Source organism: Bactrocera oleae, chromosome 4, assembly GCF_042242935.1.
Source record: "Bactrocera oleae isolate idBacOlea1 chromosome 4, idBacOlea1, whole genome shotgun sequence".
Taxonomy (NCBI): Eukaryota; Metazoa; Arthropoda; class Insecta; order Diptera; family Tephritidae; genus Bactrocera; species Bactrocera oleae.
The window spans coordinates 59,011,968-59,032,695 of record NC_091538.1 but is presented as its reverse complement, the minus strand read 5'-3'; the positions used below and the strand labels follow the sequence as shown (position 1 = coordinate 59,032,695).

Genomic DNA, 20,728 nt, shown 5'->3' with positions numbered 1-20,728 from the left:
CATTAATGTTGACAATTTATTAGCGAAAGAGAGTCAAGGCAGGCGCAAAGATATTAGAAAGAGTATAGCAATCTGAAGAGAACAACTGTGCAAAAAGGACAATTAGTGAAAATTTGTTTAAATATTTTTAATTGCTTTTTATTTTGGTGTGAAAATAAATGTAGATGAAAGAAAATTCATTCAGAAACCAGTCCAAAACGAAATAAGTATAAAAAATCTTAGTATTTTCTACGGCATACACTTGTTACCATTAATAGAAGGGCACAACGATTTTTTCCAACGTCAATATATTCAATTGGGCCAAAAAAATTGCATCAGCATTGCTTTGTCAAAGTAACATTACCATTGATTGGGATTAGTGGTAACAGACATGTTAACACATAAAGGTTGTCAAGGTGGACGTAAGAAAATGCAGGTAGGTTATAAAGTGATTTCTCAATGCACTGAAGTGGTTTGCCAAGTAATTGCAAATGCAGTACACTACCGGCACATAAAAGTGCATGTAAAGGAATGTAATAAGTAATGTCAAGCATAGTTTAAATTAATTTCATATAATTATTTCATATGTAGGTGTCCTTTGTAATACGAGATGCAGAGGAAAAACAACACAGAAACGGTGTTAATGCGCTACAACTCGATCCCAACAATGGCAAACTATATTCCGCTGGGCGTGATGCTATTATTCGAGTCTGGAACACAAGAACAGAATCTTCAGAGAAATATATACAATCAATGGAACACCATAACGATTGGGTTAATGATATAGTGCTCTGTTGTAATGGCAGAAATTGTGAGTATATATCTGATTTTTGGTTTGTTATACCCTGAACAGGTATATTAAGTTCGCCGCGAGGTTTGTAATACACAGAAGGAAACGTCAGAGAGCATTTACAGCATGACGAGTTTAATCGATTTAGCTATGTCACTCTGTCTACCTGTCTGTCTGTCTGTCCCTCCGTCTGTTTATATACACGTGAATTGGTTTTTGAGATATCGATCTAAAATTTAGCGCACGTCCTTTTTTTTCCAAGAAGCTGCTCATTGATCGGAACCACCGATATCAAACCACTATAGCATAAAGCTTCCATACAAACTGAAAGATCAAAACCATGTTCTTATATGGCAGTTTTTTATTTGACAAGATATCTAAATGAAATTTGGTGTGGTTGTCTAAAGCAATGGTAAAATTCCAGCACTATAGCATATAGCTGCCATACAGACTGATCGGTCTAAATCAAGTTCTTGTATGACAACTTTTGTATTTGTGAAGGGTATTAAAGCGTCAGTGCAACCGAAGATTACATTTTTTCTTGGTTTTTATTAAATTATGTTTTGAAATTTTACAGTAATAAGCGCCAGCTGTGATACTACCGTCAAAGTGTGGAATGCCCATAAAGGCTTCTGCATGTCAACGTTACGCACACATCGAGATTATGTGCAGGCATTGGCCTATGCCAGAGATCGCGAACAAGTGGCAAGTGCAGGGCTGGACAAAGCGATTTTCCTTTGGGACGTTAACACCCTAACCGCACTGACTGCCAGCAACAATACCGTTACAAGTAAGTCAAACTATTATTCCACTAACCAATGCAACTGTATTCACATAAATCATTATATATTACCACCACAGCCTCTAGTCTCACCGGTTCTAAAGACTCTATATACAGTCTGGCCATGAATCCTTCGGGTACGGTTATTGTTAGCGGTTCAACGGAAAATATATTACGTATTTGGGATCCACGTACCTGTACACGGAGCATGAAACTACGAGGTCACACTGAAAATGTACGTGCGTTAGTAGTTTCGCCTGATGGCAGTCAAGTCGTCTCTGGCAGTTCAGATGGAACAATTAAAGTTTGGAATTTGGGTCAACAGCGGTGTATACAAACGATACATGTACACAAGGAAGGTGTTTGGGCGCTATTGATGAGTGAAAACTTTCAGTATGTGATTTCCGGCAGTCGAGATAAGAACATTATCGTAACTGAGTTAAGGAACCCAAGTAATTCGGTATTAGTTTGTGAAGAGCGTGCGCCAGTGCTTAGTCTTGGGTATAACATTGATAAAACAGGTGTTTGGGCCACCACGTGGAATTCGGATATACGCTGTTGGAAATTACCGTTATATGACAAATGTACTTTAACGTCAAGTGGAGGAATGGACGCACAGTGGGCGATAGCGTCTAATACAGAACTGACATGCATCAAAGGTTGGAGTTGGTGGTCAATATAAAATATTAAATAAAAAATGTATCCATATATTAAACTAGGTGGTGCGGCCGTTAAGAAATGCGTCGTTTTAAACGATAAACGTTATATAGTAACCAAGGATACCGAGGAGAATGTTGCCATCTATGATGTGCTGCGTGTCATGAAAAAGGAAGATTTGGGCAAAGTGGATTTTGATGAGGAGTTGAAGAAACGTAATAAACAAGTTTACATTCCAAATTGGTTTACGGTGGATTTAAAGACTGGAGTAAGTACACACGAAGTTTGAAAGCTTATTATAATTCAATTTAAAACTACTTCTTTTAGATGCCAACAATTGTATTAGGACAGGATGAAGTTGACTGCTTTGCTGCGTGGGTGTCTATAGAGGCAGGACTTCCAGAATGTGCGGAGCCAACATCAGAAACTAAGGTGTTTTAACATGTCATTGTAACATTAATAAAATGTGTAACGGTTTGTTGTTATTTAAAGATAAATTATGGAAAACTATTACTGGAAGCATTATTAGAAAGCTGGACACCACCACATAGCTTACCGCAAAGTGAATTAGAGCCAGATAGCCATGGCAATGGTTACTTTCAAGTGCCCAAGCACACACCGGTTATTTTTAGGTAAATATTTAAGAAATATTTTGCATTTCCAATAACTGTACATAGCTGTTTTACAGTGAGGTAGGTGGGCGTACAGTTTGTCGACTTTTGGTGCGCGATGCTGCTGGAGAGAGTGAAAGTACGCTATTGCACGAAACCGTACCACAGTGGGTCACAGATGTAGTGATCGAGAAGACTATACCGAAGTTCTTGAAAATACCCTTCTTCCTGCAGCCGCACCCACAAATGATAAAACCTGAACGTACCAAAAAGGTGAATTTGTTTTTATTTTATATTATTTTCTTAAGTAACTCATACGAATGCTTATTATATTTGGCTTCTACTGCAGGATCGCTTAGTTGCCAATGAGTTTATACAATGTCGCAAAGTGTGCGAGCATGTTTTAGAAAAAGTACTGGGTGCAGAGACAACACCTAGCGGTGGTAACGCTTCAAATTCCTCGCAGAATAGTCAAAGTGATGCGAATTCCGAGGGCTCACAAGTACCTGCAGAGGACCGCATCGAATTATGGTGTAACGATGTTGTGAGTATAAATAAGATTTTTTTATTTTTATTTTGAAAATTTATTTATTTTTTATTCTAAATAGGTGGTAGATCCTAACATGGATTTGCGTACAGTACGTCACTTTATTTGGAAACAGTCGACCGATTTGACTTTCCAATATAAGACAAAGCCAAATTTTAGCTATGATGGTAAACTGTGAATAGCCTCGACTAAAATTACCAACAACGCCAACACCAAAACCAACAACTTATATGCTTAGAGTAAAGACGAACCCTCCTACATTCGCCACCATTTAGCTTCGTTGTGCCCAAAAAACCACTGAACATTTTTCAATGTAGCAACGAAAGATGTGAAAAATGTAGAGCATATTGGCTTCGAACTAAAATGAAAATTAGTGCAATTTATTTTTGCAGAACATTCAAACATGAAATACGTATGTATGTATTTACTCTCTGAGTCTAGATGGGCGCTAGTGCTTATGTTTGTCGAAGTTATGTTGATGCATCCACATATATGTATGTGTGTCGTCAGTTTAACCAATTGTTTGACGATTTTTGATTTTTGATATTTGTTTTTTTTTTGTTTTGCAAAAAACAAAAAACACGATACCAATACAAAACGTGCATTCAAAAAAAAAAAAAATAAACATATACATACATTTTAACTTTTAAATACATATGTGCGCATAATAAAATGAGAAACAGGTTTATCTAATACCTATCCCTATTCACATTTGGATGTATTTTTTGATTGCATTGTGAATTTCATTTGTTTTCATTTTATTCTTGCTTTTTTGTTTTCTTTTTGCTTATATTACATCTGCTTAATTTATCTTCAATCCTAAAATAAATATGCATTTAAAGAAATTCGGTGTATGAGTAGGAAATTCTCATTCACAATAATTGCAAATTCATTAAAAATTACCAACTTTTAAACGCGAAACCAATTGCATACAACGTAAATGCGCTCAACTAAAAAACTATTTGTAATTAAATTAAAACACTATACCCTATTTATTTACACGATACTGCGAAAGTGAGACTCGCAAATGAATGAACTTGCGCGGTTCATTTTCAGTTTGCTGTTGCACGGAATGAACTGTAGTAAATTTAATTGTTATGAACGAATTCTGCGTTGTTAAAAGTAAAAAAACTTATAAAAGTGCATTGTCAAACAATGGCAGTGTTCAGATTTTCTACTCCTACGTGTTAGAAAAAAAACATATTTTGTCAAAATCTGTTATGTATTCATATCTGTGGTCTAAATATTCTTTAAAACGAGCTTACAGTTCGATTTGAAAATTGTTTACATATATTTTACGGATTCTAGCGACATTTAAGATATAAGTCTTGGATATATTGAATAATATGTATTAATGCATAAAATGTATGTGGCGCGTATTATCTACAAGTTATTTACTTTACTATAAGTTTAAAGATATTCTATACGAAATTATATAAATAAAAGAAAGTGAAGATAAATTACGAAATCAAAAATTCTGCTATAACAGCAGCGACTATTATAAAATTAATTTACTATACTGAAAACAATATATATAATACATTTAAAGTATACAGAATATCAAATTTCACACAAGGAATATAAGTAACTGCATTCAAGCCAATAAACTGACAAATTTGTATATACGATTACATTTGTTTTTATTTTATACAATATGACCTTGCAATTCATACTTATGTATATATATGGTAGTTACGAATTGAAAATTACAAAGATATATACATATATGTATCAAGTGAAGAAAATGAGCATGAAAATATTTGTGTCACGAGTTTTTCGAACTGTAATTAATATAAAATCTTAAAAGCGAATTTATTAAATGAAAATATTACAAAAAAAATAACTTAATGCTTTTAGCAACTTTAAAGTACACATCCATATATTTATATATATAATATTTACCATTAGAGATAAGAAATTTATTATACTACTTAATCTAAAATCTATATTGGTTTCTTGGTATATTATATTTTACAACTATGTTATTCATCCACACCTCATTGATTGGTTCGGTCCCAAGTGGTCGTCTTAAACGTCTTTTTAGTTCTCTTTTTAAAATATGTGGTATAGACATACGCTCTTCAATGATCTTGACCGCCGCTATTGGATGCAAAGGATTCAATGTATTTACAATTCGGCAAAGGCAACTTTCGCGTAATGTACGTAGGGGATATTGTATTCTAATCTCTTTACGACACGGCACCATACGTGCAGGATTATTTGGATCGCGCATTTTGTATGGATTTGGCCAATATCTAGGTAGATTAGTTACCTATAATCAAATTAAGTTGGTGCTTTCAAAGATTTTGAAGAAATTCCATACATTTGTGTTTACTTACACACATTAATTCATTACTATCCCTATCACAAAATATCCAAGGATGATGCGTGTAAGTATTGGTTTTAACCTGCTGTCCTGGCGCTAATGAGGTATGATATTTAGTCTCATCGTTGTCGAACCAATACAAATTGATATGGCGATTTGTTTTGTTGCAGAAGAGCACATAAGAGTGCCGATATGGAGGTTCAGGAAATTCCACATCTCTTCGCCATGGGACTTCTTCATCAGGTGGCTCAAAAGGAGGCAATGCCATAGCAGTTAACTATATAGCGCAATTCCTGTCGAAAATTTGAAAATATTAAATTTCTAATGATGACTTCCGAACGGTTATCTATGCCGTTGCCACTATTTATTTGACAAAAACTTTGTTGTTTAGGAACGTAAAGAATCGCGTACAATTTTTTGTATTATTAATTTTTGTGTTTTGATTTATCATATGTTGATAAATTTTGACATTCCATTTGCAAACAGCTGATTTAATTGCTACTTGCCGGAAAATTATTGTATCATTTTGGACTCACGACTACGTGCAAACAAAACACATATATATGAAGCTGCTTCTATTCTGATTAAACAATTAAAATAAATTTTCATCTTTTCCAATTTTTATATTTTATCAGTTTAAACATAATTTGAAACAACAACATTATCAGTTTGAGATAATAAGGAGTATGTGCTTATCTGGCAGCACGGCATTTATACTGTCATCAAGTTCCGTGAAGTAATTGCGTTAAAACAAGAATAATAAATTTAGTTTGTTAAATTTACTATGGCTGTGTGCATTTCAATAATTGGGAAAGATGTAAGTTTTTTTATATAAATGCATATGTGATAAAAAACTAGCTATTTGTTAATGCATAAATAAAAATCTCTGCGGACATTTATGCTTTGTAAAATGTACCAGAGTAGCAGTTTTTTTTATTTGCTGCAGTAGTAAACAAAAGTGTATGATTGACGAGTCTCGAAAAATTGCCAGCTGTAATAATATTTAGGTTTTTTGTACTTAACCATAAAAGATGTGGAAACCAATTTGAACAAGTAAGGAAGAGCCAAGTTCAGGTATAAACGAACATTTTATACTCTTGCAACTTGTGAGATTCAAATACTTTCAGGTGCAGGCAAGACTTTACATGAAAAAATGTTTCGGAAGATTTAGCATTCATTGTTCGAATAAAACGTGAATAAATTACAATCAAATTTGGAATCTTCTTGACTTATATTGATGATCATCAACTTAGACTTAATTTTATTGCTATATTTTAGTTCGCGTCTGCTAATATTATATTAAAAACGTCTTCAAATGAGATACATGTGCGTGCTATTAATTCTACCGAAGAGGCTAAATTTAATATATTGTTTTGATGTGGAAAACGTCAACTTGAGGTTCGGAATTCATTATATTAGGGATATGAGACTTAGACCACGGTGTACAGCGATTATTTTCTAATTCAGCGCCAACTACATAATTTTTAAGAAAACTTGTCCATTTAATTTCATTAAAATATCACATTTAGACCAACCTGAACGGTTTAAGGTTAGGTGGAAAGACGGAAATCATTATATTGGGTATATTGGGGACAGAGAAAGGGACGGGCTGATTGCATTAATTTGGATATTACACAGGTATACTTGAGAACATATTTTTAAGTAATTTTTTTAAATACCTAAATTGCACACTGATGGAAATATTCGCCCATATTTTAGAAAAACGAAAATCATTATATGTAGTATATGCCAATACCACGATCTATTAACATGCCACGTAATAATAAGAAGCTCCCTGGGTATCATTAAGGTATCTCACATATCATCATCAACCTATATCTAGTGAAATTAGCCGGATGTTCGAAAATTCTGATATTAGTTATATAGTGGCTAGGTCAAGTTTTCACCCAATTTGATCGATTTTAGGCACAAAGATACACTGTTGATAGAAAAACACGCTATCTCATATTGAGATAACTCACATATTGACCGATATATGGGGTATAAAGTCACCCGGAAGTTCGAAAATCTTTACATTATTATTATATGGGGGCTAAAGAAAGTATTGACCCAATTTAACCCATTTGTGACATTCAGACTATATCAGGGTAGTATATTTATACTATTATCAGAAAAGGATTCTCTCCGAATTTCAATTATGTATCTTACACATTGACCGATATTTTCTGCAAAAAGTCAACTATGAGCACTGGGTTCACATATTCGGTACCCAGGGGCTTGAACAGTTTTAATTCGATTTGGCCATATTTTTCGGTCATAAGGTGGCACACTTCAAAGTCAATATTCCTGCAATGTTTTATTCCGTCATATTAATTAGTGTTTTATTTGTATACTGGAATGTGGAAGAATCAGATCGAGTTTAAAATTGTGTCATATAGGAAGTAGGCGTGGTTGTGGTCCGATTTCCTCCATTTTCGCACTATAAAATAAGAATATTAGAAGAATGTTATGTACACAATTTGGCACGCCCATCGTTCAGTTTTGACATCGACTCCTATAAAGTCCCTTTGTGGCATCCTGGGTGTAAAATTTAGTTTCCCTGTCGAATTTAGTTATAGATTTATCACACTCTTAGTAGTTTTTAACCAAACCGTTATATGGGGAGTGGGCGGGGCTATCATCCGATTTTACAGATTTTCACACTATCGTAAGGAAGGTTGAAAAACTTTGTCCTGTGAAAAGTTGAATGATATAGCTTAATTGGTTTGGAAGATATATACATTAAACTTATTAGTGGGCGGGGCCACGCACACTTTCTAAAAATGTTGACATAGATTCCCGTCCTTAATGTGATTCGTTGTGCTAAAATTAAGTTCTGCGGCTTAGTTATGGCATTTTATACGTTTTTGATTAATGGAGTTTTCTACGCGAAGCAGTGGTCCGATTACGCCTATTTACGAACTCGTCCTTACTTTTTTCCAGGAATATGTGTACCAAGTTCCTTCAAGATATCTTAATTTTTACTCAAGTTACAGCTTGCACGGACAGACAGTCACCCGGATTTCAACTCGTCTCGTCATCCTGATCATTATAAATATATATATATAACCCTATATTTATCTCGATTAGTTATCTGGATGAATCAGAAGCTGATATTCTACGTTTCCTAATAAGATTTAGAAATTTCGGAGCATATTCTCTTTAGTTTTAAGTTATAAAAGTGAGATTTCTCGAGTGCCAGTTTGTACTAATATTTTAAAGAAAATACGTTTACTTTTAGAATGCCCCTTTATACTTAACTACAGCTGACATGGATAAGGAACTGGAACTTCAGTATCGGGTTCATGCAGCACTTGACGTCGTTGAGGAAAAATGTCAGCCTATTAGTAAAGCTACACCAGAATCCAAGGAACTTTACTTGGGTATGCTCTACTCGACTGAGACACATAAGATGTGCGTGTTTTTTTTTTTTTAATATGTTTAAATAAGTATGTAATTCTTTCTTTTCTTTCCTTATTCAGTTATGGCTTTGTGACTACCACAAAAATTAAGTTTGTCATAGTTGTGGACTCAGGAAATATAGCACTGCGAGAGAATGAAGTGAGAGCGGTGAGTGTTTAAACAAATAAAAGTTGAAAAATAAATTAAATTTTTACTCATAATATTTAATACAATACTTTGCTCCAACAGATGTTTCGAAATTTACATATGCTTTATACGGATGCTGTCTGTAATCCCTTTTATGCGCCGGGCGAACCCCTAGCTTCTAAGTAAGTTCTTAAAATATGTAAAATTTATGATTTTTTTTTTTTTTACAAACATCCCTTTCTAGAAAATTCGATCGTGCAGTACAAAAAATCATGGGCGGCAATGCTTAAATGTGATTTGATATTAGTTTTCTTAATTAAATCTTTATTATTAATATCGTCAATGTGTAAACCAATAAAAATATTGTAACACTTTATTTAAAATATATAACGTTCATAAGAACTCGGCCATTCCATAACATATGAATAAGGTGGGAATGTTGCAAGGAACTTCTTTGTTTCTGCATCACGTTCGTACTCAAAGCTAACATAATGTCCGGAAATGCCTAACTGCATTAGCTCTTCGTCAAATTCACTATTCTCCTTCTGCATTATGAAACATGTTATTAATCTTTGTATATTTATTAATTAATTTAATAAAAATAAAATTCTCTTACCTTTAAATCAATGTAAAATTGGAGTGGTGTACTAATTTTGCCATATGAGAAGTAAACGTGGAAAGGTGGCTTGCGTAGCAGCATTTCGGGCAAGAAGGACCAATCACTCACAGTCACCTTTTCAAGTGGTTGTACAAAAATGCTCATATGTGGAGGTCCTTCAAGTTCGAACTCGAAACGTACACTCTCTGTAGTGGTATTGACATTTTTACTAAGAAGTGACAGTCGGGGAACTTCAGGCAATTGAAGGGGGACTTCACGTTCTAGCCAAGCGGCTTGTCGACGCGATCTCGCGGTGCGATGGTTGAATATGGGCATGCCACACATCATATATTTATCACAATCGTCGCTAATGTTATACAAATCTTCCAGATCAACATATGCTGAGTTAGAGTATTAAGAAATATTTAGAAATTAATATAGAATAAAAAATATTTAAAAATACAATTATATATTGTATATATATTAAAAATACAAAAGATTCCATACAAGAATTGGATTTATAACGGTCAGTTTGTATGGCGGTATAGTGTTCCGATTTGAACAATTTCTGCGCAGATTATAGACTGGACTTAGTCAATAATCGACATAAGTCTAATTTTGTTAAGATATCTTCTCAAATGAAAAATTTTTCAATACAAGCATTTGATTTTGTTTGTACAGTTGGTATGGCAGCTATATGCTATAGTGGTACAATCAAAAAATTTCTTCGGACTTTGTAAAGTTGCTTTGGATAATAATTTGTGCCAAATTTCTTGGATTTATCTCGTCAAATAAATTTTTTTGTTCAGTTTGTATGGCAGCTATATGCTATAGTAGTCCGATTTCGGCAGTTCCAACAAATGAGCAGCTTTTTGTAGAGGAGAGGACGTGTGCAATATTTCAGCTCGATATCCCAGAAACTGATGGACTAGTTAGTGTATATATAGACAAACCGACATAGTTGCTCGCCATACTGATCCTTTGCATATATATTGTAGTTTATTACTTACGTGCTAGAGGAAGTTGTTTCCGTCTGTCCTGGAAATCAAAAAGATAACCCGACTCATTGCGACTAACCGTGCCATCGAATTCATAGAACACACGTCGCACTTCCTGAATTAAAATGAAAATAAAATAATTATTAATATATATGTGTGTATGTATATAAGTTAATCATATCCACGTGGGTGTTAAGTGGATATACATACATATGTGTGTATGTGTACTAACTTGTAAATTGACTCGCTGCACATTAGTTTCTGGTCGATAGGGAAATCCGATCTGCGTCATTGCAAGCAATGCGATGACTAGCGTAACCGCCGGCAGAATAAGGAACACTAACTTTGGGCGATTGAAAATATTGAGTAGTGGAATCTGAAAAACAGTAAACTTAATAAGAATATACAATATAGAGCAAACATTTTTATAGAAACTTACCAAATAGCCCATAGACAGCATGGTACCCATAGTAGTAACCAGAGCGATATATAAATCTGGATTACTTGCGCTACCGAATCGACCCATTATTGGCATCATAGAGCACAATAGTGCATGAAACAGATAGGTGAAGTAAAGGAAGGGTATAATTTGGCATAGCATGACGAAGATTGACCAGTAATAGGCTGTGTGGAAGATATATACTTGTAGTACGTGGAAAATGTGTAATGTCTGCTCAGAAAATGTTAATCAACCGAATTACCTCGTCTGTGTAGTGTTGTCACCATGTTAATCACCAAGGATATGGCGTGGAAAAGTAGTGGAATCATTAAGAAATACGAACTGCGTATGCCCATATAAGTTAGAAGAATGCAAAGTATAGACAAGATCAATGTGTGTGCATGATTGACTATTTGCAGACGATACGGTTTTGATACTTTATCCTTTTGAAAAGAAGGAAAGAAGAAAATGTATTATGAAATTAAAGAAAAATTGTTTCACTCACATTATGACTTATGTTTAAGTATAGCAGTGTAGGCGCACTCAAGCCCAAGAGCGTAGGACAGATGTATAGACCAAAAATAAGCCATTTGCTGGTAAAATATGTCAATGAACGATCGCCACTATCGAATATCGTTGCCATAAGTAGCGGCAATGCGAAAGCCAAAATCCAACCAATCAAATGTATTACGAATATAAGTAAGAATAAACGCAAAGTATAGCCGATGGAAACGAAAGAATCAGCTGCCATCAGGTATATAGAGATGCCTATGAGCAGTACAGCGCCCACAGCGACGTAGGTATTGAGAGTTCTCCCAGTCGCTTCGGTATACTGCACGACGAAATAACCGAACAAATCGTAGAAAACTGTGCGACCATTGGCGTGGCGCTGAGTGTGTTAACGAAAAAAAAAATAATAATAATTTACATACATAACTTTTGGTTGATTTTTTAATTTCTTTTTACTCACAGATGGATCTTTTAACTCTGTGCTATTGGTGAAAGTACGCGCCATGGCCAGTATGTTATCGCCTGTTGTCTGCAGTGTTCCAAGTGGTATAATGCTGACGCTATCAAATTTCGTATGATACACATAACCGTTATATGAGTGCGCTAAGTCGAGTCCTATTTGAAGTCGAATAAAAAATTCCATAAGTTACTTTACTTACTTTTATAATATTCATATCAACGTCTTTTAATTCGCTTTGGAGGTACTTACCTGGCAATTTACCAAAATCGCGGAAGATTCTAAAATCCGTGTCCGAAGGTATAATACCTGCTTGGAATATTTCTTCAGCGAATGTGGATGCGTATGAGCGCTTAACACTTTTACGGTAGATCTATGGATAAGTAAATTAATTAGAATATGTGCTTAAGCGATTTAAAATTATTGAAATTTCTTCAAAAAGCGAGCTTATTAATTCATCTGATTAATTCTGATGTAAAATCAATTTTACATTAACTATCATACTAGATTTTAGTTAGATTTCAGCTGATCACACCAGCATCATTGAAACACTTACGTAAAGCATTGCTTTGGAAAGCTTCTATATGGTATTTAAGTTTTTAAAAGCTCAGGCTTCTTTAGTAAACTTTCAGCTGAATACACCTGCAAAGCTTAACCTTCGAAAGCTTTTTATATGGTATCACAATCTTTAAAAGCTCTTAAGTAGCTATCATTATAGTATGAATACCTCCGAAGTTCAGTCTTAGTAAGACTCAATTTCATATTGACTATCTTCTTCGTGGGTCGGTCTTGACCGAGTGTAATTTTTGTTCGACGAGAAGGGTATCTGCTTCTCAATTATCTACCGATCCCAAAGTAGCACTTGTTGGCAAGAGTTTTTCAGCGCGTATTCTCTAGGCTTAGATTGTTGGCGGTATTTATGCTGGTTCCGAGACATGTAAAGCCTCTCATTTTTTCAAGGTTTTATAGGTGCCATCGGCGATGTAGTACCCAACACGTGAGAAATCTTTGTGTGTGGATTTCAGGTAATATGTCTTACCTTCGTTCAACACAAGATCAACCTCTTTCGCTTCTTTTTCTAAGCTTTCATTTAATTACGGCTGTAAAGCTCAACCATTTGTATGGTACTTAAATCTTTAAAAGCTTTTGAAATGCTTAAATATTATATTAATTCAAAAGTTAAGTTTTAGAAAGCTTTCACCTGATTAAGCTCTTTTCTGGAAATATGTAATGTATGAAAGAAAGTCATACATATCTACATACACGCTAACAGCTGGTCTCATTATCTGATGAAAATCTGGTAACCGTTATACTTGTTTATTACACGCGCATTACATTAAGTATTTGTATCAAAAAATCACACGGGCAATTAAGCTGGTGGACATCTAACGGTACTAATGGTTATAGGAATTAAATATGTAGGTATGAATGTGTGTAAATAAGCATGTGCTTATCTAATCATAACAAATATTTCATCAGCTTTTATCGAAAATTGTAGGTGGAACATATTTCTTTATCGTTTGCGAAGACCATAAAATGCTCAATTAATTTATGAAGTGTGCCGTTAAAAATGCAAAATCGTTTTGGTGCTCTTGGAAATCTGTAATGTGCACTTGAATGTCCAAACAATGCGTTGATTTAAGATAAAAGCAGTGTTTACCTCACGCAAACTCGCCGACTCATATAACAGCATGTGCTTACTCATATCTACATACCTATATGTATATATGTAAACATATGTATTTTGGCTGAACTATTTGTGTTGAGATAAGATTTTAAACGGTTTATGCATAAAGGTAAGTACACGTGCCTCAGTCTTATCGGCGCAGACAGATAGTTGGATATACATAATTTGAAGATATCAGAATTTTATACTACTTAAAACGTCAAATAAAATCACAAAATCGCATATCGATCTTTTGGCGAGTATCGATTGGAAAACATATACTTATCGAAAGGAAGAAACTTTGAGATTTGAGTTATATGTTCAAGGTTAGAGCTAGATATGTTTATAGATTTGTTTGGGTTTTCTGCTTTATAGCGCAGCACAAATCGTAATCAACGTAATAGTTTCTGTAATGACTTACGCCTATTAACCATGGGTTATTTGGTCCGGATTGAAAGAGAAGTTCACGATTGCCGCTACCCGCTGAATCCAAATTAATAACAGCCCTGTGAAATTTTGAGAATTAAGTCGTAATCTTACGCGTTCCTGCAATATTATACTTACTTGCAATTATTGGCCCACTTATGTTGCGTTATAAAACCGTGTGAAGCCTGTAGAGGATTCTCTTCAGCACCATTAAATAGAAATATGATGGGATGCTTAAAGGGTGTACGCGTAGTGGCGAGTACGCGTAATGTCTCGAGCATTATGACAACCATAGCGCCATCATCACCGCTGCCTGCCAGGTTATTGATGAAATTAGAAAAGGTTTTTAGTTTTTATAATCTACAAACCATTCCTCACTCTTTGTTGTACTCTGTTATATATGTACAATACATACCTGGACTGCCGGGTTTCGAATCGAAATGACTATTAATCAGTAGATATGATTCGCTTGTGCTTGCTTTCGTCCTGAAACGTACAACAACATTTTGTACACCCTGATACATATTCACCATAGTCCAATGTAAATATGCACCCGAAACGACTTGCACATCTATTTCCATTTCGAAAAGATCAGTGTGCATAACACTTCTTATATCTACTAATTGATCCAGTAGAAACTGTACTGTATGGTTTTCATTTGCATGACTTCCCACCACTTTCGGTCCAATTCTATCGAAATTAATAAGTGCACGTTCAGCACGTTCGGCTATAAATCTGTCAGGATTGGAATTTTCATTTTGAATGGTAAGTCCAGTGGGTAGTGAAAAGAAAACTGGTATAACAATAGTAAATATGAGCACAAGCCAGAAGATCAGAAAGGCTGGCGCTAAGTACCATGGCACCTTCGAGGTTTGTTTTTTGTGGTAAGTCATTTCCTCCGTGGCTACCTTCTCTTCATCGGGTGCGATCTAGTGAAAAGAAACCGGTATATATTTTATAGAAATTTGTTTGCATATATTAAAGGCTTAATGTAAAAAAAAAAATTGGATATCGATTGTCCAAAATAAATATTAGGTAAATTAGTGCTTAGCAATCTTCAGCTGTTCCTCTCATAATATTTAAAGCCTTAACTATCGATATACATATATCACTCTAGGACCTGCAAGAAGCAATTCGTTACTTTTTTGCAAAGTCAGATAGCATTACTTCAAATCAGAAAACCTTAAAAACGTGGATTTAATAAAAGTTTTATAAAAGTACTACTCTCCGCCGACCAGTGAAGTATTTTATGCAGTAAAATTGGATTCGGAATTAAATGTGGATTGTGTCCGTTATTTTTTCCAAGTAGTTGTTGGGTAAAAATGTCTCGATTTGATAATGCCGCCGAGGGACAGTTGTGGAAGACTTTTTTATGTTCAGTTTGCCAACTTTCCGATCAATTTACGAATTTCGCAGCCGTTTGCAAGTATCTAGATAGTTAAATTCGATAGTTTAATTAGGTGTTACGGAGGGACATTGCTCTGCCGTGATTCTATTGACAAATTTTTCGTGTCGTGAGCCAAAAATACACTAATTGACATATGTTGATCAAAGTCCAGACCAACATTAAAAACCTTCTACGAATCTCGAAAAAAGAACTTTATCGATTTGGCATTTCCGAGTAAAATCACTTCCCCAAAAATCGATTGCACAAGAAATACAAGCCCTGTATTTTGAAGGGTTTTAGTCATGGTCATTGACAGATGTCAAGAGCGCTGATAATTTTTTTTCTTTGCAGTGTGGTACTTGTCGTGTACTACTAAGCCGGAATTCTTGTTAGTCCGGACTATAACAACGAACCAAACATATTCATTATTTCGGTCTGGTCCTTTGAGAGCTCCTTGCCTCACCTTAGAAGTATTTAGTGTTTACGATTCTTTACTAAGTATTGAACTGAACTACCCTCTCCTTTTTAACGATCTCAGTTATTTTAAAACACTTTAAGCAATCAGAAAACAAAAAAAAAAATTATCCTTTTAAGCTTTTTTACTCACTTTCTTCACTTCTTCCTCTGACATTTTTCGATTCACTTTCCCTAATAACGGTGTGCTCCTAATGGTTAGAGCGTATTTTTTGATCTGTTAGTACAGACCGAAATCAGACTGATATTTAAACAAATCTTCGAAGGCAAGTGATTTTGTTTTGCAAAAGGAAAAAAAAAAATCAAAAAAGGTTATTCGGAGGTTTAGATATAAACAGAGATAAGCAAATTCAGTATATATTAATATATAAGTAGTATTTTTATTGTTTGACAGCTAAATTGCTGGGTACTTTTGCACAGCATATAGTATGAGTATCGATTCAATTAGAGCTGATAACTAAATTTACTTGGAGTCATTTATTTAGTATTAACGATTCGGTGAGTATGACAGTAGGGTTCTTGAAAATTTATTTTCAATACCAATTTGTTACTATTTCTATAGCAAATTTTTGGTTTTATTATCAAACAATAGTTCTCTGTCATGCTAATTCTTATTCAAACAAGAACATACTTTGACTTTGAGAGCATAAAATATTTCTTTTTCGCCTTGTTTCAGCGACTATAAGATAAACGTGTTTCGTAAAAAATGAAAGTTAAACTCGATATCGAGAAATGTCGAAGCTTTCAACTTTTAGCATTAAGATTTAAGCTTTTTTTATTTGGAGCTTTCATTTTAATATCTTAAATTTTGTTACTATGGAAAAGAGCATACATAACTTCATTTCTAGCTACAAATCGATTGCTTCTTAAGTCGACTTTGTCTATTATTCCTTCTGTCCTTAATAATGTCTAACAATTTCGTAACAAATTTTTATTTCTCATAACACTTTATTGTAAGTAAGTAAGTAAAATTCAATACAATATTTTTAGGAAAATAAAGATTTATTGGATTTATTTAGACTTATCTTTTTGCCTTAACTATCGATAGGATCCTCTACATTAATTTCTCAACTTGCATTTCGCACATTTATCGTATGGTCTATAAATGTTTATATCTGATTTATGACCATATCCGATAAACAGTAAATATATCAACAATCAACAATCTAAATCAAAAGGCAATATCATATACAAGTATTATATTTTTCATATTTTCTAGTAATCAAATCTTGATATCCTTTACGATGCTTGTTATTCTGATAATGTATATATGTGAAGATATACAGAGTCAGTTTGTACTTAGCATCATTTGTATTTCAAATCAATTTGTCCAGGGTCTTCCTTAATTTTATGGTACTTTTGTAGAGAATGATATCATATATGTATTCGTTGTTCTTGTTTTTTATAACTATTTATTATATATAAATTCTTATGTATCGACGAGGTAAATAATTTATCAAATTGTTTTATAAAGTTGTGAAGCAACACAACATTTTGTACTTGTTACTAGGTAGTAATAAAGCAATGAAAGTGTAAAACGGCTTGTTGTATTTTTATTACAGTTATTTATAAAACTAGTGAATAATTCTGTTCAAAGTCTAAGTGATTAAATTAAAGTATGCTCCACGCAGTCGGATTGGCTCGGAGTTCACGCCTTTGAACCGTGCTAGATGCGAAAAAGCTTTCCGTGATTATATTCTGGCAAAAAAACTTCCATCCAGTTGAAATACTATAGAAGGTTTTAAAAAGTTTGTTACTTTTCTTTTCCCTAATTTAGACATAGTTGAGATTGATTACAATAATATCTTCATTGATGAAAATTTAAGTCAATGCATTCATGGATTATAATCGTAATTGGTATTGCTTTGAACTGGACTGATAGTCGAATAGTAGGGTTTTCATCGATATTCGAACCACTTTCTAAGTCTCTTGATGGTCAAAGATATTTAAAAATATGACTACAAATTAAGAACAAAGATGAGGTGGTTTTAAAACTTTAAGGGGTTAAGGCAGTGTGGGATTTAAAAAATATCGAACTGTTTTTCGGCTTATAGTTTCGGAGGATTGGCCCAGTGGCCGCCAGTTTTCATCCAAATGTGAATCTAAAATCGTTTTATGTATTTAAATACAATCTTTATATGAACACCTTCTAAACGGCTTGATCGATTATGATGAAATTTTTTGTGTGTATTTAAGGGGGTTTGAAAATGATTTAGATTCACAATTCGATCAAATATATAATGTTTTAACTATGAATTTATTTATTTGTAAATTGTTGTTGATGTTAGAATATTTTACATAAAATTCCGGCAGATTTTGTAGTAGTGAATATACAAAACGAAGAAATGAATAAATAAATAATAAATTTGTTTGCCTACTTTGGTTGTTGTGTATTTTTCGAAGTATTTTATTCCTACAAAAAATGCCACAACTTCACGGAAAAGCAAGAAATATTGGTCGACGTTCTCATAATGCGCATTGTCGGGGCCGCTAGTAATACTATAAAATCTGAAGAAAAGAAATTTAAAACCTATTTCTTTACTGTCATAATAAATGATCAAAGTGAAGCTTTTTTGTGGGCTCTAGCCTGGCATAATCTCTTAATGAAATTTTCACCATGCCGAGAAACTACAATTTGTTATTTCTAGTTATTTATACTCTCTGCGTAGCGTATACACATTCATTTGTACATAATCAATGTCTTGAATATCTTATTAGTGCACTTTCCCGTTATAAATTTTTCCCAGCTGCCTTTGAGATATTTCTGATTGATCTTTTCTCTAGAACTGCTTAATGATTTTAGGTTAAAATGACAGAAGCGCACATTTTTTCAACAAAAATCTAGCGATGTGTTATTGCTTGACAAAGGACAAACTGCAACACTTAAAGTCAAATATCTAATATCGATCCAATTAAGTAGTTATCAAATTGTTTATAATATTGTAAAAAATAATAAAGAATTCTGGAAAAAGAGATAAAATAATTAAAATATCCAAATACTTCATGATTCGACGTTGCGTATGAGTAATTTTTTGTTACTTTTAATAAATATCGTATATTTTTTTTATCACAATAACTGTATATTAACGGAAGTGTTGCCTTTTACACCTAAACATAATTCTTACAAAGTATCAACAACATTTTACATCTTTATTTTCTAAAGTTTTGCCAATAAAAGCCTTTCTGTCAAATATATGTATGTAAGTAACACAACATAGCGTATGAGTGACTTGAACGAATAGACTTCACTTACAGTTCAGGAAAAATGAAGTAAGCCATAGCTAACGACTATGCTGTGAGCTAATCATAACTCTAAGCCAATTTTTCAACTTTCTAACTCATTTCAAGATTTTTGTGTGATATTTTGCTAAAGAGGCTAATTTCGATTACTAATTTTAGGTACTGTCTCGTAAATCGGGTTGCATTAAAAAAAAAAAAAAAGAAAATATTAAAAATAAAATGGGCACGATGTTTTAACATAATCTCTTGAGGCGATTTATGATGCTATTGCTGACAAGTCCACTAAAATATATTATTTGTGTCAAAGTGTTTAAGTTTTTTTTTATAACCAGACATAAAAACTATATACCAGCGTTCCTCAAAGTTCTCTTGTACTTAAGCCAAACCTATTTATGATTTTTACACTATATACCTATGAAATCAAGTTTTTATTTGACAATGTATCTTCGAACTTCGACATGGTTCAAGTTTATGCTGCTAGGGCTAAAAAAAATTGTTCAGATCGGACTATTATAGCATATGGCTGTTATAAAAACTGATCAAGATAAAGGCTTTTGCGTTTTAGATTGAGTAACACGTATAGTTACTATAGGAAATGCACCTGTGAAGGTTTTTTTTTTGTTTTTCGCTTATATTTTTATGTTTTATTTAGTTTTTTTTCACTTCGAATTCACACTATTTGCCAAACACCTAATTGACGCTCTAACTGTTTATCGCCACAAACCATTATTTATCTCAAAAATCACCAGACATCAAAAAACGAAATTTTATATAGACCAATAAATGCATCAATATCGCAAAGATTATATAATTTTACATTCGTAGCCGCCTGTTTACCTTGTGCTTGAAAAAATGCCAAAAATACATACAGTTCGCATGAACGAAAAAATCACGTAGACCGTCACAACTCAACTGATGCTGCCACCAATGTCGCAGTGTTTGGAGAGTTATTATTTTGTACCAACAAATAAAAAAAACTCAGCTTTTAACACACATAAAAATGAAAATGCGCACAGAGATCATGCGAAGAGGAAGAGCTGAGCGCCCCCTGTAGTACTATGCACTGCGTTTTGTTGTTGTTGTTTTTGCCACGCTGTTAAAGTTGCGGGTAATCTGTTGTGAAAATAATAAAATCAAATCTCGGTAAATTTGTTTTCTTTTCCCTCCAACAACAACAATTCTTGGCTGCCATTTGTTTAATCTGCATAATTTTAAGTTCAAGCTCTCTGTACACATATCCCCGTGAGCGCGTGAGTCACGAATGTATGTATATACATTTGTGTGTTTGCTAAC

The 20,728-nt window shown here is 33.7% G+C and overlaps 4 protein-coding genes across 6 annotated transcripts; 2 read left to right on the top strand and 2 right to left on the bottom strand.

Moving 5' to 3' along the window:
* Window positions 1-31: 31 nt before the first annotated feature.
* LOC106622278 (WD repeat-containing protein 48 homolog) lies at window positions 32-4,993 on the top strand. Its single transcript, XM_014241410.3, has 10 exons — window positions 32-415; window positions 571-790; window positions 1,347-1,559; window positions 1,631-2,209; window positions 2,270-2,475; window positions 2,535-2,639; window positions 2,700-2,839; window positions 2,896-3,091; window positions 3,168-3,362; window positions 3,427-4,993. Exons 1-10 carry the CDS (start codon window positions 371-373, stop codon window positions 3,541-3,543), a joined length of 2,016 nt encoding a protein of 671 aa, XP_014096885.1. The 5' UTR covers window positions 32-370; the 3' UTR covers window positions 3,544-4,993.
* Vhl (von Hippel-Lindau) lies at window positions 3,939-5,959 on the bottom strand. The gene is made up of 2 exons (XM_014241413.3): window positions 5,705-5,959; window positions 3,939-5,637 (listed from the first exon to the last, which is right to left on the bottom strand). The coding sequence occupies exons 1-2, from the start codon at window positions 5,957-5,959 to the stop codon at window positions 5,302-5,304; spliced, it is 591 nt and encodes a 196-aa protein (XP_014096888.1). The 3' UTR covers window positions 3,939-5,301.
* A 393-nt stretch (window positions 5,960-6,352) lies between these two features.
* Window positions 6,353-9,874, top strand: LOC106622288 (trafficking protein particle complex subunit 2-like protein). 2 transcript variants are annotated; one of them, XM_036363006.2, is made up of 5 exons: window positions 6,353-6,508; window positions 8,933-9,105; window positions 9,174-9,261; window positions 9,343-9,422; window positions 9,485-9,874. In XM_036363006.2, exons 1-5 carry the CDS (start codon window positions 6,476-6,478, stop codon window positions 9,528-9,530), a joined length of 420 nt encoding a protein of 139 aa, XP_036218899.2. In that variant the 5' UTR covers window positions 6,353-6,475; the 3' UTR covers window positions 9,531-9,874. The 2 variants fall into 2 exon arrangements, with proteins under 2 accessions (XP_036218899.2, XP_036218903.2); XM_036363010.2 differs by lacking the exon at window positions 6,353-6,508 and adding an exon at window positions 7,036-7,329.
* Window positions 9,527-20,405, bottom strand: LOC106622287 (endoplasmic reticulum metallopeptidase 1). Of its 2 annotated transcripts, none has more exons than XM_036363004.2 (13): window positions 20,273-20,405; window positions 14,750-15,263; window positions 14,473-14,647; window positions 14,330-14,414; window positions 12,495-12,615; window positions 12,246-12,400; window positions 11,781-12,164; window positions 11,538-11,718; window positions 11,276-11,460; window positions 11,069-11,212; window positions 10,849-10,951; window positions 9,857-10,239; window positions 9,527-9,785 (listed from the first exon to the last, which is right to left on the bottom strand). In XM_036363004.2, the coding sequence occupies exons 1-13, from the start codon at window positions 20,300-20,302 to the stop codon at window positions 9,618-9,620; spliced, it is 2,628 nt and encodes an 875-aa protein (XP_036218897.2). In that variant the 5' UTR covers window positions 20,303-20,405; the 3' UTR covers window positions 9,527-9,617. The 2 variants fall into 2 exon arrangements, with proteins under 2 accessions (XP_036218897.2, XP_014096897.3); XM_014241422.3 differs by lacking the exon at window positions 20,273-20,405 and adding an exon at window positions 16,329-16,424.
* Between the last annotated feature and the right edge of the window lie 323 nt (window positions 20,406-20,728).